General features: G+C 37.3%; 1 protein-coding gene and 1 pseudogene across 1 annotated transcript in view; both read right to left on the bottom strand.

The window, feature by feature from the left end:
• Positions 1-24,635, bottom strand: part of LOC138708738 (uncharacterized) — a 1,008,888-nt gene that overhangs the window by 24,379 nt on the left and 959,874 nt on the right. Inside the window, exons 6-10 of the mRNA XM_069838867.1 lie at positions 21,735-22,108; positions 12,465-12,686; positions 10,130-10,515; positions 7,917-8,192; positions 3,694-3,879 (exon numbers count right to left, since the gene is read on the bottom strand). Coding sequence (XP_069694968.1) covers positions 3,694-3,879; positions 7,917-8,192; positions 10,130-10,515; positions 12,465-12,686; positions 21,735-22,108 — 1,444 coding nt within the window. The remainder of the gene's footprint in view (positions 1-3,693; positions 3,880-7,916; positions 8,193-10,129; positions 10,516-12,464; positions 12,687-21,734; positions 22,109-24,635) is intronic.
• LOC138708665 (heterogeneous nuclear ribonucleoprotein A1, A2/B1 homolog) lies at positions 17,608-21,471 on the bottom strand (annotated as a pseudogene).

Genomic DNA, 24,635 nt, shown 5'->3' on the forward strand with positions numbered 1-24,635 from the left:
AGGCCCAAGAATATATAACAAATTTATATTTAAATATCCTAATCTTGTCAATTCTAATAGTTCTAGTATTAAATTAAAAAAAATTATGTATGGATTTTATAAAAATTGAAAAATTGTAAATTTAAATTTGTATACTATAATTGCATAGTAGACATAAGACAAATTGAATTGTACAATTATTAATTTCAATTCAGGAATCCGCCCCTGAGCACGAGTTCTACTCTTTCAGGGGCGAGCTAAAGTTTTTCTGTATATATTATATTTTATGTTACAATTATTAGCAAAATAATGAATGAATAAATAAATAAATAAATAAATAAATAAATAAATAAATAAATAAATAAATAAATAAATAAATAAATAAGTAAATAAGTAAGTAAATAAATAAATAAATAAATAAATAAATAAATAAATAAATAAATAAAGAAATAAATAAATAAATAATTAAGTAAATAAGTAATTAAATAAATAAATAAATAAATAAGTAAATAAGAAAGTAAGTAAGTAAATAAATAAATAAATAAATAAATAAATAAATAAATAAGTAATTAAGTAAATAAGTAAGTAAATAAATAAATAAATAAGCAATTAAGTAAATAAGTAAGTAAATAAGTAAATAAATAAATAAATAAATGAATGAATAAATAAATAAGTAAATAAGTAAGTAAATAAATAAGTAAATAAGTAATCAAATAAATAAATAATTAAATAAATAAATACATAAATAAGTAAATAAGTAAGTAAGTAAATAAATAAATAAGTAATTAAGTAAATAAGTAAGTAAATAAATAAATAAATAAGTAAATAAGGAAATAAATAAATAAGTAAATAAGTAAAGAAATAAATAAATAAATAAATAAGTAAATAAATAAATAAATAAGTAAATAAGGAAATAAATAAATAAGTAAATAAGTAAACAAACAAATAAATAAATAAATAAATAGGTAAACAAATAGATAAATAAATAAATAAATAAGTAAATAAGGAAATAAATAAATAAGTAAATAAATAAATAAATAAGTAAATAAGTAAACAAATAAATAAATAAGTAAATAAATAAATAAATAAGTAAATAAGTAAACAAATAAATAAACAAGTAAATAAATAAATACATTCTAAATACAGTATACTACAGTAAATTCTTTGCAACTTTGAACTACAGTAGATAAGACCGTAAAAGGAAAATACAGTACTGTGCCACGCAATTTTATTTTAGGTCTACAGTTATGCAGTACTGTAATTTACAGTTTTGAACTTAACCTTTACGTTCAGGTGCCATGTCTCTGGAAACAGAACAACTGATTGAAGTGAAGAGAATAATCCTACTAACCCTATCATGTGTCTAATACAATTTCACGATCGCGGAAACCTTGGACCCATCAGACAGGTTAAATTTTATGACTTTGTTTATCCACCCGCTTCCAGCTAACAAGGGGTAGCCGGCTGGGCTAGTGGTAGCCTACGAGACCCTTATTGTCTTCTTTCATGGTAAGGAATTTCTGTACAGTTCTCAAAACTAAATTTTCCACTTTTGTAACACATTAGGTATTGAAATCCAAGTTCTGTCCGCAGTCAGGAGGTAAAGCAAGCTTTAGGACTGTGAAACAGCTGTCCGTGTCCGTGTCTGAGAGTGTCCGTAAACGAGAATTGAATTTATCATTATTTCTATATTATTTCAGTTGGAACATAAAAATTTGTCCGTATATGAGGGGAGTCCGTATCTTGAGGGTGTCCGTAAGTAAAGGTTTCACTGTACATGTTTTAGCATCCCTGATACCGAAAAAGCGGTCTTGGGTAATTCTGTTGATTTGCCTATGAGTCTGGGTGTAGATTTCTCTCTTAAACTCGTTGACAGATTTTGTTCATGTCCGTTTTCAACGAGTCAATTATGAATATGAATTAAAATAATTCACACTAAAATATTAATGTATTTTTATTTCAAATAAATACACAAAGACCATTTATTTCAGTGAAAACTAATTACTTTCTCGTGAATTGTTGTGTTTGTCCGCCATTATGACAATTCATTGCCCTCAACCTGTTTCGAACTCGTGAACATCGACGGCAAGAACTAGAATAGCAACCAACAAATCATCGAGGACTACTTCCCAATGATTAACGATCACAGAGTATGAAGACTAATATCGTGACGATAAACAGTTTTTGATCAAAAGAATCCACAAATTTCTCAAGCTTTCAAAAAAGACTCTCTAAATGTTTGTTAACATTTGCAAACTTCGTATTTAGGCAAAACAAGTTCATCGTCTATGATTGCCATAGAAACGAAAGCGAGAAATCGCCCTAAAGTTGAAAATATCAGTGGGTGTTATAGAATACAGAGTCGAGATTTGAGAAGCGACTTTCTGAAAAAAAAAAAGAAAAAAAAAAAGAGGGATGTTTATCGTATTAATTACGTTTCGCTTTAGAATTATTGAAATATATATTTTTTTTATTTTAGTAGGTTATTTTACGACGCTTTATCAACAGCTTAGGTTATTTGGCGTCTGAATGTGATGAGGGTGATAATGCCGGTGAAATGAGTCCGGGGTTCAACACTGAAAGTTACCCAGCATTTGCTCATATTGGGTTGAGGGAAAACCCCGGAAAAAACCTCGACCAGGTAACTTGCCCCGACCGGGAATCGAACCCGGGCCACCTGGTTTCGCGGCTAGACGCACTAACCGTTACTCCACAGGTGTGGACACTGAAATATATATTTTTTATTTTTATGTTGAACGTTGTTTATGTTTGTAAATAAAATAAATTTATGTTAATAAGGTGTTTTGTCCACAAAGATTAGCATCCCTGACCGTGAAATAAGCGGGTCCGGGTTCAAATTCTGGTTGGAACGATTTACCTGATTGACGCTCTTTTCAGGGCTTTCCCTCAACCCATTAAGAGCAAATGCTGAGTAATTTTCAGCGCTGGATCTTGAACTCATTTCACCGGCATTACCACCGTCATCTCACTCAGACGCTAGATAATCATAGCAGTTGATAAAGCGTCTTAAAATAACCAATTATAAAATAACGCGTTTTTGTTCTATTTTGTAAATAATCTCTCTACACATCCTTCCAGGAGGTCGCATCCCACACCCCGCAGGGGATCGCGAACCACACTCTGGGAACCACTTGAAGTTATAAATCACATTGTAGCATTAGACATCCGCGGAACACAATGAGATGTATGTAACAGCCAAAAAGATTATGGTAATAATACTTAATGGTAATATGGTATAACGAAGACAATGGAGACCGAAGTACTTAAGTACTTTGAGAAAACCTATCTTTGTATTATTTTTATTCTCCATAACTTCTACTACCTCTCGCCGAGGTTTAATCCCTGGTCTGAGCATAAAAATCCAAGCTGGAAATAAGTATCTTCTAATTCTGGTTCCAGATAAAAGTGACGTTCTTAAGCTTACGTCAAACTTCGTGCATTCTTCCACACGATGCATCCCAAAATCCCTGAAGCAAAACTTAATGGAAAATACTTTTAAAATAAAATCTGTTCAACCGTGAAGTAGATGGAACACCTGACCTGACCTGACAGTGACGTCACATTCTTGTTAATTCCAGCACGAAGGACTGAAATGTCTTGGCTATTTTTCAGTAGCTGATGCCTGTCAAGATGTAATTCCTGCTCTCAGGAGATTTCAATCAATATTCGCCTGCGTGGGAGTTGTTGTGTTACCTCATGTTGGGTGACCCGCCTCTGCCGTACAGAAACACGTTCCTGGGCGCCTGGAACTTCTGCGGCACTTCCGGCACCGGTCCCTGGGATCGACTGACGAACTTCCTGGAGCAGGGCCCGCTGCCGTACTGCTCGCCGTCCTGGTGAAGGTCCACGAACTCGTACAAAGCCCGGAAAGACACTGGCCTGCAACGGAACGCAACTAGGTGTGTTTTCTTATGATGATAATGATACTGGAAAAGAAAACTGCCCGTAATTTATCATATCATTTTAGTTATCATTCTTTGTATGATTATATTTTAAGCTTAAAACAGTATTTATTTCCTTAGGAAAAATCAGTAGATAGGACTAGCGCTGTGCAGGCCCGGCAACTTATCGTACATGGCACTAAAGCAGGCGGAGGTATTCGTGGGAGATGGTGCGAAAGCGTGGTATATTTAGCCGACACATGCAAGTCAGTTACAGACAGGTACTGGTAACAGTGAGTATGAAAATTATAAAAAGCAAACATATACACATACATATACAGTGTAATTACCGTCTGTTTACAAGCAAAACACATTAAATAAAAGTATTACTCCTGAGAAAAAAAAGGCGAATATAATGTAGTATGTCATAATTAGACTTCGTTGAATTGCCACGCGCAGCATGCAATCAGGTTGCCGATGTACGGTAGTATAGAGGAGGTGAGCAGTTCATGTTAAGAGTTGTGACCGGTCCAAATAGATAGAGCAGCTACAGCATTACTGTGGTTGGAATAGTCAAAGCTTAACATTTGTTCAGTGCAGACAAGAATTCAATCAAACATACTACAATGAGAGTGTTGCTGTTCCAAATAATTGCCCCTGGAATACCCTTACCCCCGCAGCCAGTCTTGACACGTTGGGGAACGTGGTTGGATGCTGTTAATTATTATGCAGAACATTAGGAAAAATAATGGAGGTAATTGATGCATTGGATAGCACAGACAGTTCCGCTGTTGCAGCTGTAAAATCATTGTCCTCTGAACAGCTATTGGAAGATATTCTGTTTGTTTATTCTAATTTTAAAATCGTGTCCAAAAGCATCACCCTGTTAGAATCGTCTAAACTACAACTCTCAGAAGCCCTTAATATAGTGGATAAAGTATCACAAACCGTTATCCAAAATAACAATTCACTAAATTCAGAAAAGGTGAAATGTAAGTTGAGAAACGTTATTGCTAAAAATTCTGCCTATTCACAACTTCGTATTATAAATGATGTACCATGAGGTCAGGACAAGACATCTGAAGTTGGTGCATTAAAAAGTAGTGACTTTCCGTTCTTCAAATATGTACGTATTACATCGTGTGATGTTGAACGTACATTTTCCCAAAATAAAAACTGTTTAAGTGACCATCGGAGGATGTTATTTTGCAGTCGCTCAAAATGTACGTAACTCTGCACTGCAATGCACATATTCAAGGATGATGTGAGTATCTTACATTAAACTTTAAAAGTTAATATATCTCACTATAAAATAATTGTGTATTTAGCCTACATGTTTAGACATTTCCTACTTCAATGATCATTCATTATATTTCTTGAATGCAGGATACAGGTTTTATTGTAACCGCAGTATACTGCTCAGTGTTTACATCAGAGACATACTCCATCCTTTGCACGCCCCCTTCTCATACAGTCTATACCGAGTGCGCAGTAAACCTTGCGATTCTCGTGGCAATTCCACGAAGTCTAGTCATAATATATATGTAAAGGTAAAGGTATCCCCGTAACATGCCATGAAGGCACTTGAGGGGTATGGAGGTAGAGCCCCATGCTTTCCATGACCTCGGCACTAGAATGAGGTGGTGTGGTCGGCACCACGCTCTGACCGCCTTTTACCCCCGGAAAAGACCCGGTACTCAATTTTATAGAAGGCTGAGTAAACCTCGGGGCAGTTCTGAAAGTTTGGCAACGAGAAAAAATCCTGTCACCACCTGGGATCGAACCCCGGAATGGATTTAAAATTTTAAAATAAAATACACACAAAGCGAAACAACTTAATAAAAATAATATTTATAGGATTCAGTTTTTTCAAGAACTTTGAAACGCCTCTTTCTCAGAAGTAATATTTTTTTTTCTTAATTTGTTTTGCTTTTAAACCGACGACATACCTACGTAGACTAATGCATATATGAATATATTGTATGCGTATTGGTGCATGGCTAGAAATTATACATAGGCAAGTAGAAAGATAGCAAAATGGAGGATATAGGAAGATATAGTGGCACATTGGTGAAAATAAAGAATGAACCTAAGTGATGTCATTATTTTAAGGACGTTAATCTGCCACATATTTCAAACAGAATTTCGATACAATTTTGCTCGTTTTTGTTTCCTTTTCGAAAAAAAACATTGTTTTATATGAACCATTGCATAGCGTGTTTTGGGAAAGCCATTGACTTACTTCTCAATATGCTTAGTCAATTTAAGAGAGCAGTGAGTGTATTATGGTAATAAGCGATTGAAAGAATATTAGTTTCGTCCTTTAAATATGCAAATGTAACTTTCGTTCTACAAAGGAAGTTTAAAATGTTACATTTATGGTTCAAATTCCTGCACATTTAAAGTACACAACTAAAATTCTTTCAATCATTTATTATCATAATACACTGCTCTCTTAAATTGACTGAGCTTATTGGGAATTAAATCAATGGCTTTCCCAAAACACACTCTGAAATATTTCACATAAAACAATTTTTATCTCGCAATGGAAGCAAAAACTAGCAAAATTGAATTGAATTTTTTGTTTGAAATATCTCTAAAAATTACCCTTACTGACATTACTTACGATTCACCCTGTATATATATCTGCAGACAGGCAGGCAGGCAGATAGATATAAGTAAATAGATGTAGGTATAGGAGAAAGATAGTTTATAGTGGCAGTGCATAGTATTTGAATAGTGAAATGTTTTTGAAGTGTTAGTGAAATCAGGATAGAATCAGTGAAATGTGTCGTAGTTCCAGTGCAGTGAGTGAGTTGACAGCGAAATGAGTGTAATGTTGAAAGGTACTTGTGCAGATATGAACATATCATACTCGTGGGTTTTAGTTCGATCTTAGGTTTAAGATACAAATTAGATTTATTTCAAATGTTATGTTAAGTGATCGTTTCATTTAATTTAGGTTATTCCCTGTTATTATTATTATTATTATTATTATTATTATTATTATTATTATTATAAATTATTGTCAGTATTAATTATTAGTATTATTATTAATTGTATTTTTAATTAATAATAATAATAATAAGTTTATTATTGTCATTATTGAGTGTAATTAGTTACCACTGCCACCGGGTATATACTCATTGCAGTGTGAATAAATACATACATACATAGACACAGAGATATACAGTATATAAATATAGAAATATTACAGATAAATATCGATATATGATATATATTAGATAGATAGATAGATAGATAGATAGATAGATAGATAGATAGATAGATAGATAGATAGATAGATAGATAGATAGATAGATAGATAGATAGATAGATAGATAGATAGATAGGTAGGTAGATAGGTAGGTAGATAGATAGGTAGATAGATAGATAGATAGATAGATAGATAGATAGATAGATAGATAGATAGATAGATAGATAGATAGATAGATAGATAGATAGATAGATAGATAGATAGATAGATAGATAGATAGATAGATAGGTAGGTAGGTAGATAGATATATAGATAGATAGATAGATAGATAGATAGATAGATAGATAGATAGATAGATAGATAGATAGATAGATAGATAGGTAGGTAGGTAGATAGATATATAGATAGATAGATAGATAGGTAGGTAGGTAGGTAGATAGATAGATAGATAGGATAGATAGATAGGTAAATAGATAGGTAGATAGATAGATATATAGATAGATAGGTAGATAGATAGATAGATAGATAGATAGATAGATAGATAGATAGATAGATAGATAGATAGATAGATAGATAGATGGATGGATGGATGGGTGGGTGGGTGGGTGGGTGGGTGGGTGGGTGGGTAGATAGATAGATAGATAGATAGATAGATAGATAGATAGATAGATAGATAGATAGATAGATAGATAGGTGGGTGGGTGGGCGGGTGGGTGGGTAGATAGATAGATAGATAGATAGATAGATAGATAGATAGATAGATAGATAGATAGGTGGGTGGGTGGGTGGGTAGGTAGATAGGTAGGGCGTTGCCTCACCTGAGCGCCGTGGACTCTGCCAGGCGCAGCTCCAGCGTCAGGCTGTCCCCCGAGGACAGGAAGCTCTCTGCCAGCGAGCAGGGCCGGGGCGCGCGCGTGCGGTTGGCCAGCAGCGTGTGGTCGCAGCTGCGCGGCACCTGGTCCTTGCAGAACGTGGCCAGCAGCGTGGCGTTCAGGGCCTCCGTGGCCGCCACCACCAACTTGGCGCCGCTGCTGGTGCCGCCGCTGATCACGGCCGGGAACCGCGCGAGCTTGTCCTTCTCGCTCAGCGACTCGCTGTGAGGCCAAGGTTCAGTCCTTGTGATTGCAGTCACTACAAATCTTAGTGGCTACAGGCATGCGTTCTATTCCATGCAGGAAAATAGTTATTATTCTCCTTCCATGAAGTTTGAGTGTGTATTTCTTTTGTTATGTTTATTATAAGTGTATAATACCTTACATAGGAAATGTTGATACTTTTCGAACATATAGTCTCGATGGATTATAAAGCGAAATAATAATAATAATAATAATAATAATAATAATAATAATAATACTTACTTACAAATGGCTTTTAAGGTACCCGGAGGTTCAATACCACCCTCACATAAGCCCGCCATCGGTCCCTATCCTGTGCAAGATTAATCCAGTCTCTATCATCATATGCCACCTCCCTCAAATCCATTTTAATATTATCCTCCCATCTACGTCTCGGCCTCCCTAAAGGTCTTTTTCCCTCCGGCCTCCCAACTAACACTCTATACGCATTTCTGGATTCGCCCATACGTGCTACATGCCCTGCCCATCTCAAACGTCTATAATAATAGTAATAATAATAATAATAATAATAATAATAATTATTATTATTATTATTATTATGATTCCATTGGGTAGGTTACCAAACGCTGCGCTCTGCTTACATCATAATAATATAGCAGGATCGGATAAGATACTAAAGCGACTAATTGTTTATTAATTTTATTTTTTTTATTTTACGACGCTGTATCAACATCTAGGTTATTTAGCGTCGGAATGAAATGGTGATAATGCCGGTGAAATGAGTCCGGGGTCCAACACCTAAAGTTACCCAGCAATTGATTATTAATATATTAAATAGAACTCCAATGTATGATTGATCGTAACTTAATAATAAAATACTTGCATTTTCTTGTCTTTAGATGAGAAGGAATAGAATATGTAATAACCAGGCTTCGAGACTTCGGACCAATAGAGCAGTTCAGTGGGAAATCCGCATAACGACGTACTGAGTATAGTGGTAAAGCGTACAGTGCGTGGGGGTACTGTAGAATGAATGCCAACAAATACGCAAAGAAAAACGCTTGGATTTGAAGGTTCTGACGAATAATTTGGTTTTCATACAAACCTATTTTAAAACTGTATCTGAAACTATTGCACGGTTAGAGAAGTCAGAGCAAGAGATGCCGGAAGCCCTCAAATTAGTTGAAGAGATGACGCAGAGAATTAATGAGACACCAAGTACACCGGTTACTGAACGTGTAAAACAGAAGTGGAAATCAATTTTATGTAAAAATAACGGATATGGAGCATTGTGTAATATATATTAACAGCAAATTAGTGGACAAGAGTCACCCAAGAATAAAGGACTGTCTCTTAGAGACTGCGATGATATTAGGTTCCTTTGTTTTACTCCTATCACGTCATGTGATGTAGAGCGCAGCTTTTCACAGTACAAACTGTGTTTGGGATATAACCGAAAAATATTTACATCTGAGACACTGAGAATGTATCTTGTAGTACATTGCAATTCGGTACTGTAACTGCACTTCCTAAAGAAGACCAACAGGATAAAATAATGAAGAAATTAAAATTCCTACATGTTTATTTCCACCATTAACATTGTGTATAATTAGACACAAATGCTTATAAAAGACAGGAGAATAAATGCTTTTCACATTCTTTTGACATTGTCATTGTGTAATGTATATTTACTTCCAGAATGTACATATGTGTGTTTCGCCATACTATCGTACTCTATTCTAGATGGTAACGTTGTTACCTCAACACATCTCTACCTTTCACTACCTGCAGCTAGTCAACAACCTATAGTACATGCACAGTAAACTTATTGTATCGGGTCTCAAGTCTCGAAGCGTGGTAATAACACAAAATCATTGCACTACTGGTTAAGGTTATGTCGCAAGAGAGAAGAAATACGTACTAGATAAATGAGGTGCCGTAGATGGAACCCTTACCAGAAGATGTCGTTGCACTTGGTGGACTCTTGGGCTCTCTTCAAGGCGCCGTCCCAGACCTTGAGCTGGCTGGCGCAGTCCCCCTCCTCTTGCAGCTGCGGCTCGATGGTGGACGACACGTGGAACTTGAGGATGGACAGCCACACCTTGTAGCGCGGCGGCGGCAGGTACATGGTTCCGCCGCGGCGCCAGAAGGTCTGGCCCGTGAACGCGTCGCGAGACGGAGGCAGGGACGTGTCCACACCCTGCAGGTGGTAGAGGCACGTGGTGTTGCGAGGCAGGGAGTGCTGGGGCGTCTCCAACACGCCCTTGTCCGTCCCTCGCACCCAGAACTCACAGCGCTTGTTGCGGGCGTACGTCGGCGACTGCTGGTCCACGAACCGCACCTCGAACAAAGAGGACAGGATAGTTCTGCCGTCCAGACTAGATGGCTGAAGTGATACCTACCAGATATAACTGTGATATAACTGCATGGGACAAGCAGCAACCTCATTACGTACAGGAATTAGAGCCAGCCTTAAGTGTAAAACAAGTGAAGGAAAAGGAAAGGAATGTAGGGCAAAGGGATGGAGGAAAAGAAAGAGAGAAAAATAAACGTATATGCGTGATTCTTGGTAAGAAAGAAATGACAACGAACTAATGAATGACAGATAGAAGAAAGGATAATTAAAAAAGAAAAGAAAAAGAACGAACGAACGAGAAAGTGAAAAGGGCGAAAAATAACGAATGAACAAATAAAGGGAAAAGAAAAAAGAACGTGAAGAAAGAAATAAAAGGATACATCAGTAAACAAATAAACAGTGTAGAACTAAGTAACTAAAGCAGACGTCTCCAAAACCGTACTCGCGAGTAAGCCCCTGAACGGAACCGAAGCCAGTACGTAATAAGTGCGCTCCGCCTCACCCATCCCCACCTGTACTGTACTCAATGTTTATGCGCAAACGAAGAGCAGTGGCGGACTGCTATTATCACTGTGTTGGTCGGAGTGTTCCACCGTTTCACAATGTCTTCTAATCATGGACGTAGTACATTCAAGGATGAAGAGGAAGAGAAATTTTTTGTGTTAGTGGGGAGATTGTGAAATGCTTAATTTGTTCGAAAATTCTTAAGGGTGTGTTAAAATTCAAAATGCGACGACAATACTCGACTCTTCACAAATAATATCATACAATTACAGGCATGTTGGACATGTGAAATAATTTATTTTGGGGTTATCTGTATAACTGTTGGTTACACATAATAATCAGTATATTACAATACGTTTGCACTCAGTTCCGCATGACATACATATTGTTTTTTTGTTTAATTTTAGGTAAAATGCTTAGGTCTACAAATATTTTGATAAATATAAAACAAGAAAATACAAACACAAATCATACACGTGTTCTCAGTATTGAACAAAAAAAGCTCCTTGCTAGCTATGTTCTAGCCTGGAATATTGGAAAATCAATGAAGCCCTTTACAGAAGCATCATTTGTAAAATCGTGCATACAGAACGCTACTAAAATACTGTGTCCAGAACAAAGTCAAAGTATAAGAAAATTAAATTGTTTCCAATTGCAGTTCAGAGAAGGAATTTCAAGATTGTAAATGTAGTTGAATCTGAAGTCGAAACCACAATTAATCAGTTTGTAGCTTACTCAGTTGCATTGGACGAAAGCACAGATAGAAATGACAAAGCTCACCTAGCCATTTTCATCCGAGGAGTTAATGAACATTTTGCTGCGTCTGAATGTCTTCTAGATGTAATTACAAAATATAGCTGGAGAAGATCTTTTCCAGGCACTGAAAGGTACCATAGAACAGAAGAGGTTGAATTTGCAATGGCTTGTGTGAATAGCAACAGACGGGTCTCCAGCTTCATAGTACGTCAAAATAATATATAAACGTATATTTCTTATTCTTTTGATGTTATTATTTGTAAACATAAGCAGACCGTTGCCGCGATCCCCCACTGGCCGCCCCCATCTGTTGAGGTACGAGTCTCTTCCCCTTCTCTAGTCTTACAGCATACTGTGTTCGGCGGGTAGCATCGAGAGCACGGATGACGATACGCTTTTTTGAGACCTCTGAACTAAAGAAAGGAAATAGAGAAAGAAAAATAAAAATAAAAGAAGAACGAAAAAGAAATAACACAGAAGGAAAACTCAACAGCGAAAAGAAAAGAATAGAGGAAAGAAAAAGGACAAGCAGAACACATTAATGAAAAAAGGAGAAAACAGAGTAAAAAAACGGAAGAAAAAACAAGATAGAGAATGAGGAGAGAAGAACTAAACAAAGAAAAGAAGAATGGAAGGAAGAAAGGAAGAAAAAGATGGCAGGTTATTACACTTACTTGGACCTCAAGCTGGAAGCCATGCAGTGCCTGCAGGGGCGCCGGGTACAAGAAGGTGCCGTAGGGCGAGCTGGTGAACTCGACGAGTATCTCCGGCCCGCTGGACACCGCCTCCGGCACCGCCTCCCCGCCGCCGCAGAACTTGAGGAGCACTGCGTCCCGCGTCGTGTAGCCGTCGTATACCGTGACGTAGTCCTGCACGTCATCGCACTCCGTCCACACCTGCCGGACAGTCACAGATTACGATCCACAGCTACACAGATCACGATTTCTGATGTGACGTGTCTGGCTATCAAAGCATTGCACTCTGATCGATTCCCGAAAGCAGTGTGTGTATACAGAGTGAAGGATAAGTATGGAATATTGCTAATAACGTTATAATGTGAATGTTTCTTTCAAATGTTAAATGATATATTTATTAAATGCATATCGCTTAATATGTTTCACATAACTTGGAAAATTTAAATATCTTCGTCTATACAGTGTGTGCCATAAAGCACATGTTTCTTAAATGATAGTATCTAATTATTTATACATTTTTAACTCTTCTTTTATTCTGTGTTGGAGAGGTCAATTTATTCGTCACTTACTTACTAGTTTTTAAGGAACCCGGAGGTTCATTGCCGCCCTCACATAAGCCCGCCATTGGTCCCTATCCTGAGCAAGATTAATCCATTCTCTATTATCATATCCCACCTCCCTCAAATCCATTTTAATATTATCGTCCCATCTACGTCTCGGCCTCCCTAAAGGTCTTTTTCCCTCCGGCCTCTCAACTAACACTCTATATGCATTTCTGGATTCGCCCATACGTGCTACATGACCTGCCCATCTCAAACGTCTGGATTTAATGCTCATAATTATGTCAGTTGAAGAATACAATGCGTGCAGTTCTGTGTTGTGTAACTTTCTCCATTCTCCTGTAACTTCATCCCTCTTAGCTCCAAATATTTTCCTAAGCACCTTATTCTCAAACACCCTTAACCTATGTTCCTCTCTCAAAGTGAGAGTCCAAGTTTCACAACCATACAGAACAACCGGTAATATAACTGTTTTATAAATTCTAACTTTAAGATTTTTTGACAGCAGACTGGATGATAGAAGCTTCTCAACCGAATATTAACAGGCATTTCCCATATTTATTCGTCACTGTATTGTTTATTTTATTTTAATTGTAATCTCAAGAAAATACATTCCGCCAAGTTAGCTCTGTATAGCGTGTCTGCCTCTAGACTAGCCGGCCCGGGTTCGATTCCCGGCGGGGTCAGAAATGTCCATGTAAAATTTCTACCTCGGGCCTAGGAGATGTGATGGTGCACAATTCCTAATCACCACATTGTGCACCAATATGCCTGGGTTAAATCCCAAATCTCTCAGCAGTGCATATGAAAAGAAGGTATATGTCACTCTTGATGGTGATTCGTCATTGGACGAAGACGTTAAGCCAGGCGTCCCCCTTGGTACTATTCGACAGAACAGGCTACGTGCCGGCACCGGATTTCTCCTTCTCCCTTCCTCATCTTCATCATCACTCATTTCATACATTACACTTACATAAACACACACCCTAATGGGTGCAACTAGAAAAATGGGTCACAGTCCTGCCGTCTATCCGTGATATGCGGAACCCGAATCACGTAAAATGAATGGATAGGCATTACATACATACATACATACATACATACATACATACATACATACATACATACATACATACATACATACATACATACATACATACATACATACATACATACATACATACATACATACATACATCATTCAGAGCAGATTTTGACCTTCCGGATTTTCTCTTGTTATCCACGTTTTCCATTTCTTGAAACTTCTTTACAATTTTGACACTATGGATTGTGTTATGTTTCTGTTTGGATGCACTTTATTAAAGAAATAACACATCTCTTGCTGAGTTCTTATTCTACATCACCATATTCAACCATCATTAAGACTTGTATTCTTTCAATTTCCGTGATATTTGCCATGATATCAATATTATATACTATGAATGAGTAGTTATGTTTTTCAAACGGTACTCATGGCCTTCTATAATCCCTAAAACAATTTAACACACTATTTAAATTAATTTATCTTCTCTGAACAAGGTTAAAATTGAAAGAAAATAAACAATATAATACCGAATAAGTTTACCTCTCCACGCACCCACAACTGAAAGAATAGTTGTTAAAAACTATAAAAATTATTTTATATTATCATTTAAGAAATATGTGTTTTTGGCACGCATTATGTACACGAAGATATAAATTTTCTAAATTATGTGAAAAATATTAAGCGATATAATCTATACTAATAATAAATCTGTAGCCGAAATTTTTCTGGTAATTTTCGATTTTCCAAAAATAATTGATCTTAACATATACAATTAACCACCCTGAAACCGAAAATCGCTTTTGTGAAATTTTTGTTTGTATGTCTGTCTGTCTGTCTCTCTGTCTGTATGTTTGTTACCTTTTCACGCGATAATGGCTGAACGGATTTCGATGAAAATTGGAATATAAATTAAGTTCGTTGTAACTTAGATTTTAGGCTATATGGCATTCAAAATACATTATTTAAAAGGGGGGGTTATAAGGGGGCCTGAATTAAATAAATCGAAATATCTCGCTTATTATTGATTTTGTGAAAAAGTTACATAACAAAAGTTTCTTTAAAAATAATTTGCGATGAGTTTTATTCCTTGAAACATTTTGATAGGACCGATATTTAATGAGATAAATGAGTTTTAAAATTAAAATAACTGCCATCTAAGGCTGTATAATGAACTAAAAAACAAATGACTTCGTCAATAAGGGGCCTTGGACAGCAGCAATCGAAATCTATGAAAGATAGCCTACAGATAATGTTTCTGTGTTTGTGTGAAGTAATATCAGAAGCTAAATTAACCGATTTGTATAATTAATTATTAATTCACCATTGGAAAGTGTAGTTTCTCTAGATGGACATAATGCTATAATGTTATTCCAGTAACTTCTGAGTGAATCGAGGACAGGTAAGATTAAAATAGCTTCTTATGCACAGAAAACTTGATAGGCTATTCTGTATATTCGTTTCCTGTATTTCCTAAAATAATTTTTAGATCAAATGAGTGGTCTCTGGATCAAAATGATCGCATTTTAATTATGCAAATACAATTTAAATTAAGTAACATAAACGATTTATCCTTATATCAAACACGAATGTTCCCTGGATCAAATGTCATATTTTAATTATGTAATTACTTTATATTTATTTCTAACGGGTGCAGCGGAGCGCACGGGTACGGCTAGTCTTATAAATATAGCATTTAACATTTTTAAGAAACATTCACATTATGAAGTTATTAGCAATGTATCGTAACTTACTTATTGTTCACTCTATTTGCCTTCATGTGGTGTTAAATGCCGCATAGGTTATGGTTATTAAGAGACGATACAATCCCTTAGCACAGCTTTCAACGGAACAAAAATAAACACAAAGGTCCCGTTTAATAGATTTCGATCGTGTAAAAGAATTGTATCATTGAACGATGATTCCACACGAAATTCTTTCAGAGTTTTACTTCAACGAAGTTGCTTGTCTTGCAGGGAGACAACTCTACATGGCAACGTCGCGTGCGATGAAATTAGATATTTCTTTATAATATTAGGACGGTGACACTAATCCAATAATAGTGCAGTCTGTCCGAGGCTGTATAGCGGAGAGGAACACAAGCTTCTTTCCGTGTATGCTTGCACAAGGACATCATTTTATTTTTACTTCAATTTTTATTGTACCTGAGGTTTTGAATGTACTTCACTCCCACCCCTTCTGCTAATGAAGTTCAACCGTCCTCCACACAGATCCAAGACCGCATATACAGTCATAGTAATCAGTACGTTCCAAAAATATGTTCGCGTTTTCCAGTGACGAAAGAGGTTTCAATATTGCATCATTTTCCATTTGCCTACGTCGCATCCCGGTTTCCCCCACCTACTTCTATTCGCCTCTCTGTAAATGCTAGTGGCTGGGCTGTCTTAGCTCTTTTCTGGGAACATTAATTTCTGTTAGGAATTGGACGTCTACGTAATATTATAGAATTGTTTAAAATAACTTAAATAAAAGGGCCTCGTTAAGTAATTAACTTTCACGTGATTTCCTCCCTTTCTACGACGCTGCGTCGTAACCACTTGGACGGACAGTAGATAGCATGTCTGAGTAATTTTATCTTTTCGGATCGGGCAGAAATGAAGATTGAATTTACAGTACGTAAGGTCTCTTTTACAGAGTAGGTACAGAATTATTTCAACATGAGTTACTGATAAGAAGTACGAACCTGGTAATTGGAATTACGTACAATAGTCTATAGTGCGATAATATGCACATTAGAACTGAAGCCTGTATCGAAATCAACGGCCACCATTTTCAAAAATGTGTTCAAATATTCATATTATGATTATTTTTGAATTTAACTTCATTCTCTATATTGTACGCTAATGTGCTGTAGACAGTATAATATACACTGCATAATGAATACGTCCGCATGGAAAGCTCAGTTCGTGAGTAAAAACACTTATTGTTAATACTGTACTGTATTTTGATTAAACAAAACCTAATGAAAATTATCAAACTCAAAATCGCGATATTTCCTAGTTTACGTAAATGTATGAACTACTTTTCTTCCCTCCTATACCTAGTAAAGTGATGTGTTTGTATATTACGCCAGTATCATCGAACTCCAGTCGTGGAAGGAGATAGCAAACGGGTTGCCGGTTCTTAATCGTTGATGCAAAGGTATAGCCAGGTTAATATTAGAAATGTTAGTAAAATAAAATGATGTCCCTGTGCTTACGTACTTCTAAGCACTAATGTTACGTCATGCTAACAACATTATTAGGAACTCCCACTGCTTGTGGATGTGTATTATTGCTTACTAATTCCTAAAGAATTGAAGATGGAACGTACCGCTAGCCCCAATATTTGTGAGCGGTTGGTATATATCAGGCATATAATAATAATAATAATAATAATAATAATAATAATAATAATAATAATAATAATAATGCTGCTGGTGATGGTGATCAACTTCCGCGTTGGCCTTTACATTCACGGAACCTGACGCCCTGTGATATTTTGCCTGTGGAAGTTTCCGTCAAAGATCGAGTCTACATCCAGTAGCACTGCCATTACTACAGACCAGCTCTATTTGAGAGCCACAATCAATCAAGTTATCCTGTAACGTGTCTGACAGGAACTCGACTACAAGTTGGAAGTGTGTTGAGTTACTAGTGGGCTCATATTGAACACCTGTCATGCATTGAAAAAATAACTTACGAGTTATCATTGTTATCCAGTTATTCTTTCTGTTCATGTTCTCTACCTTGTCCGTCAGAGGCCTCCACACTCTGAAGATACTTCGATCTAGTGCCAGTGTTTTATTACGTTTCGTACATGTAACAAAACGCAACGCCTTTTTATTTCATTCCCGAAGGAAGATAAGTCAAGAATTTTTACCGACAGTTAAACATTCATATTTTTCTTTATGCAGTTTGATATGGCGTTATACTTAACTGTATCCTAACTTCATCATAATTTACATCTCGATCTACAGTCTCATGCTTAGCTATACTGAAAAACAGACAAATACTTCTTCGAATAAATGGAATTAGAAACTGACGAAGTATTGACTCCGAAGCCCTACTTGATAAGTAAAGTAATTCTGTATATGAAAATATAACAAGATATTACAAAGTAAACAAAATATGTAAACGTAAATGTCCATATAAACAGAATGTCTAACACAGTACAATAAAACTAATTAAAAAATCAGTACTGCAAGGAGTAGGTCCAAGCACATTGTAAGAATCCAAAACTGAAAGGGAAACTTGTCTTATCGTCTGTCCGCTACGACAAATTATTGGAATAACTGCTCACAGTTCTGTAATAAAAATTTCCCTTCATAGTCATATTTGTTACATCGGAGGATAGTGTTCAGACCCGATCCTTTGCGAACATTTTGAACTAGATTCATGACGAATTTTTTCCGATAAAAGTCCCTTACATGAAGAAGTAAAGGCAGTGTATACAAGATTGAAGCGATAGTGATATGAATAACAGTGATGACATGGATCTGTGATGATCAACATCGATGATAACGTGAACCTGTAGTAATAAATATCAACGTTGACATGAACCCCTGATGATGAACACCGACTATTACATGGATCTGTGATGATGAACATTGATAAATAATATGAACCTGCGATGATCAACACAGATGATAATGTGAACTTGAACTGATTGTACTGTCCAACACCGATAATGTTACAAACTTTTGACGATGATAACACAAACTTCTGAAAATTAATAACGATGATGACGTAAACTTGTGATGATAAACAGTGAGGGTGATATTAACTTATACAGATCGATAAATATGATTTCATAACTTTTTGTGAGCAAGAACGATTCTACCTTACTAAGCAACATCGATGGTGACACAAACTTGTGATAATCAACAGCGATAATGAAGTGAAAGTGTTACTTACTTTTACTTTCACTTTTAGCAGCTTCCCCATTTGTCAGCGATTACTTTTCCTCCATTAGTTCCAAAATATCCTATCTTTCCATAGATCTTGATCCAAACCTCTTTTCCTAATGCTCCCACGCCAAGTCACTCTAGGTTATCCATGAACTTCTTTTCTAGGAGAAGGCCAGTCGATGGCCATCTCTTCTCTCGCATCCTTCTGATACCAGCGCAAAGTTTCTGCTCCTATTCTAGTTGCTTCATTCGCTCTCTCATGTTTTCATTGCGAACTCTCTGGATCCTAGAGATACGACAGCTCCTTCGTAAGCCGTCCATTTCTACAATATGATAAATGCCTGAATGTAGGAAGATGATAGGTATATGTCAAGTAGCTGACAAAATGTGTGATCTTGTGATGATGTAAATGTACAGCGCGTTCGTAGCTCGGTCGGACCGTTCCGCGGCGGCCTTGGACTGGATGAAGATTGGCGTGCCTGCCGCCAGAGTAGCGCTGTAGCTACCGCTGACGCGCCAGTCAGTGGAATTGGATCTGTCGTGAGGGAAAGACGTCTGCGCGTATTGTGAGTAAAACTGTGTTGTCTCGTAGTGATAAAGTGTCTATTAATAATGGCTGAGTACACTTTAGAACAACGTATTATTCTCTATGACGCGTATGTGAAATACTCTTCTGCAAGAAGGTGTCGAAGAGAATTTGAACATCGGCTTGCAGGTGTTCGAATTCCTAGTAGGTCAACTATTCATGACCTTGTCAATAAAGTCAGACGTACAGGATCTTTTTTGAACAAGAAACGTGTTCAACAACGCCGTGTACTGACAGAAGAGAAGCTTGATGAAGTAGGGGCCGGTTAGAGCACTCACCCCGCAAATCACTGCGACGCTTAGCACAAGAGGTTAACATTTCCAAGACGTCAGCTTTTGTGGCAACGAAACTACTGAAACTTAAGTCGTACAGGATAACTGTAGTTCATGCTTTACAACCACGAGATCCTGTAAGTAGAGTTAATTACTGAATTTGGTTTGTGCAGTCCGCTCATAATGGCGACGTGGACCCACTTTTAACGTTCTTCACTGATGAAGCGTGGTTTCATCTTCACGGTCACGTTTCTACTCAGAACAATAGATACTGAGCTACCGAAAATCCCCATATTCATGAAGTTCCTCACCACGCTGCAAAGGTTGGAATTTGGTGTGCAGTAAGTGCGAGTAGAATTATCGGTCCCATATTTTTCGACAGAACAGTTGATTACAAGTTTATATAACTTCAATTTTAAATAATTTTTTCCGCAACTAACAAGAAATGAACGATTGAGTGACTGCGAATTCTATGCATGCATTACGAAGTGTGTTTGGTGACAGAATAATTAGTCGAGGATTGTGAACACCTCGTTCCCCCGACCTATCTCCATGCGATTTTTATTTATGGGCAACGTTAAAGAATAAAGTGTACGTATCAAATCCGCACACGTTACAAGAATTGAAGGACAACATCACGAGACAAATACAGGCAATCAGTCAACATGAACTTTTGCGAGTGAACCAGAATTGTTTTCGGAGATATAGGGAATGTGTTCGAGTTGAAGGTCATCACTTTCAACATCTGTTGTGATGCAGGTAAGCCTAATGTTAGTAGAGTAGTTAGCGTTGTGTATTTTTTTCCACCTGTACCACCCTGATTGTCCCATGGGTCACCACCTCCCCAGCCTCCACTGTTGTAGCCACCTCCAGCATTCCAGTCACCACCGCCACCTCGACCTCCCCATGATCCACCACCGCCACCACCTCGGAATCCACCTCTGCCACCTCCAGCTGATCGTCCTCCAGGTCCCTGGCCAGCCATCTCTGCCTTGCTTAATGCTTTCTGTACATCAATATGTTTCCCTCTAATTTGGTGTGATCTTTGTAGGCATATCTTGTCTACAGGATCATAGTCATCAAATTCAACAAAGCCAAAACCTCGTTTCTTGCCAGTTTCCTTATCAGTAACAATAGCACACGACACTATTGGTCCAAATTCTTTAAAATACCTCTCAGATCATCTTCTTCCATGTCTTCTTTCAATCCTCCTACAAAAAGCTTCTTTGCTGTGGCACCAGCTTCTGGACGACCAATTTCCTGTCTTGGTACAGCTCTCTTTGGTTCCACAACTCTTCCATCTACTCTGTGTGGTCTTGCATTTTGGGCATCATCCACCATATGGGCACGAGAGTAGGTAATAAAACCAAAGCCACGTGACCTCTTTGTTTTCGGGTCCTTCATAACAACTACGTCCATAATTTCTCCCCATTGTTCAAAATGCTTTTTTTTTTTTTTTTAAAGGATTCGTCAGTTGTTCTATAATCGAGACCACCAATGAAAAGCTTCCTTATATGTTCGGGTTCCGTCTTACCACCTTCCTCGTGGTCCATGTTTACATTTCGCCAAAAAGTCACAGACAATTCCGAACAAAACTTCACTCCAAATCGGCCGACACCAAAAATGGTTCCGTACCCATGACTTGCCGGTCGTTTACGTGTAACTCTGGCGGCAGGCGCGCCAATGTTCACCCAGTCCAAGGCCGCTGCGGAACGGTCCAGCCAAGCTACGAACGGCCTGTATTTAAAAATGTAATTTTATTCATTTTTTACCAACACGAACTTACTTTCAGACTGCGCCTCACGCTTGTAGCCTGAATTCTACCACTCGAGCCGTAGTTCTGCACTGTCCATAGTATTTGTTACAGAGATTTGCCTCACCTTCAGTTCTCGACTGCGGTGCTGCTGCTGCTGGCTGCTGGGGCCGTACAGCGCCGACTGGCTGCGGATGGCCACCAGCTGTCCCTTGGGCTGGCGCACCGCGATCAGCGCCTGCTTTCCCTCCGGCACGTCGTGCTGCCGCACCGCGTAGTAGCACGTCAGGTTCCTGGGGTAGATGCCCGGGAAGTTGGGCGACTGCAGGCGGCAGTTCTTGCGATCACAGTCCGTGTAGAGACGAGAACAGTACGTGCCCGCCATCAGGTCGCCCAGGTCGTACTGGGGCGAGTTCGTCGACGTTATTTCCGGGGTCGACGTTGGAGCGCTCACCGGCGTCACCAGAGGCGCTGGCGTGCTGGTGTTGATGTGGAGCGTGCCTGAACAACAGAAAGTCAACACTTGATTCATATATGGGCTATTCCATATGAAATCGATCAGTAAAAAACCTCGCATTTTTTATACTCTAATTTTTTCCTTATTTATACAAGGTGCTGAGGAGAGTGCATTTTCAAAAATATACTATCAAAAGTCAAACGGTTTTCGTATTATTGAGCGACAAATTTAGCGTATTTTATAAAAACAAGCCTCTTTCAGCGCTCAGAACTCTGGAACCATTTACTGCAGAACATTGAACGAGAGCTCATTTTGAACCTACATTTGGTAGGTTATGTTAAGAAGTAATCCTTATTTTTATTGTACGCTAATTTGTAAAAATGTAAAACAACATTGAGAAAAAACCTTGCATTATTAAGAGGGATTCGGCATTGTTTACTTAGTGGTACAGAAATAAGTTTCGAGGTATTAAATAAATTATTTTCACACGCCTAGACTTCAACAGCGCAGTACCGAACGCACTGGCCAAGAGCTGAAGATAAACGAGCGTTGGGCGTCACTGTACTCCTGTGTTTATGAAAACCTGTGATAAAGCTAGCACAGTCATGACTGCTAGACGACACATCACGTGTTTATGTCTCCTGGCCTTGCTTACCTCGGCTAGCTCCCTCCTCACAGTCAGCTGGTTAGTTCACGCACGTTTTATTTATTTTCCTTATTTAATATTTTCAATACTTTCTTATCAACGGTGCACCAGTAAAAAATATGTGTTTATTTGTACTTTCAATGCGGAATCTAACTATATATTTTAAAAATATTTTTTCCTCGGCAAAGGTGTCTTAATGAGAAAAAAAATCTAAATTTCTCCATTTCCATAAAAAGTAAGAAAATCTGTTCATATATCAATATAAACTTTAATTTCTCAGCATCAAAATAAACCACGATTTTGATCATTGGGTGAAAGGGTTTCGGAGCTACAACAGTTTAAAGTTGCTAATTTTATGAAAATATGATAAATTTAAATATTTTTAATTTAAACACTATGAAGTTCTGATGCCTCAAACTTTACACAAAGCATTGTATCACAGTTCTCTACGTACAAAAATTTTTTATTGTATTTAGAAATTGTAAGGTCAATTTTCTCTATATTTCGGTCGATTGGAGATGGAATAGTTCATATAGACATACATTACTTAACGTCATTCAATGGTAACTTTAGAATCCCTATTTTTTTTTTATGGAAATTTGAAATACAATTTTCCGACGTTGGGAAAAAAAGAGACAGACGGGGGCAAAGGAGAGACAGAAAGAGATAAAGTAAGCTATTATTCTTCATAGGAAAAAAGTGAAGTTTCAAACAAAAGTTGTTGGTTATAAAAGATGTGACGAAGTCAGTAATGTGCAAATAATTATAAATTCAGATGCCGTATTTTTTTTATAGAGTTGGCAACATTTGGAGAGAAAACCAAGAAGCAAAACTATATGCCATTGACAATTGAATGACCAAAGAATTGCCAAAATAAGACGGTCACAGTATATTTATTTTATTGGATTATTTTACGACGCTGTATCAACATCTAGGTTATTTAGCGTCTGAATGATATGAAGGTGATAATGCCAGTGAAATGAGTGCGGGGTCCAGCACCGAAAGTTACCCAGCATTTGTTCGTATTGGGTTGAGGGAAAACCCCGGAAAAAACTTCAACTAGGTAACTTTCCCCTACCGGAATTCGAACCCGGGCCACCTGGTTTCGCGGCCAGACGCGCTGACCGTTATTCCACAGGGTCATAGTACACTAGGATGTGACAACGGACTGTAAATTCCAATATTGAGTTATTTTTTGACATTTTATCAACTGCTACGGTTGTCTAGCATCTGAGTGAGATGGTGATAATACCAGCGAAATGAGTCCAGGGCCCATTGCAGAAAGCTACCCAGAATTTGCTCTTAATTGGTTGACGGAATATCCCGGAAAAATACCTCAACCAAGTATCTTGTCCCAACCAGAATTTGAACCCAGGCCCACTTGTTTCACGATCAGGCGTGTTAACCGTTACTCCGCAGCAGTGGACTCAGTCCCAATATGAGGAAAGATATCTTACGTAGAATTAAACGAGCATCATAATTTTAAACCTGGTGAAACGATTCAGGAAAACGGAGTTGAAACAGAAGCGAACGAAATTAGATGCCAAAAAATTGTGACGGGATATCGGCTCAGTAAAATATTTACAATAAGTGCATGTGTAAACATACAAAATTAAGACATTATAACATTGTCATTAAGCCATAATGTCTCTATGGAGCAGAAACGTTAATTTTTATTAGAAAAGCAGATGTCGAAAATATTGAGGAAAAAGGATGTTAGATCATATGGAAAATTTTAGGCCCAAAATTCATAGGTGATCAATATAGACTCAGAAGTAAACAAGAAAAAAATACACAGATATTCATAGTGACATTAGAAAACGAAGGTTAAAATTTTACGGACACATCAATAGAATTAATCCTGATAGACTCACGAAACAAATAGTCGAATTTTAATTAATTTAGAAATCTTCTCGCTATTCGTG

Source organism: Periplaneta americana, chromosome 11 (assembly GCF_040183065.1).
Source record: "Periplaneta americana isolate PAMFEO1 chromosome 11, P.americana_PAMFEO1_priV1, whole genome shotgun sequence".
In the NCBI taxonomy this organism is placed as follows: Eukaryota; Metazoa; Arthropoda; class Insecta; order Blattodea; family Blattidae; genus Periplaneta; species Periplaneta americana.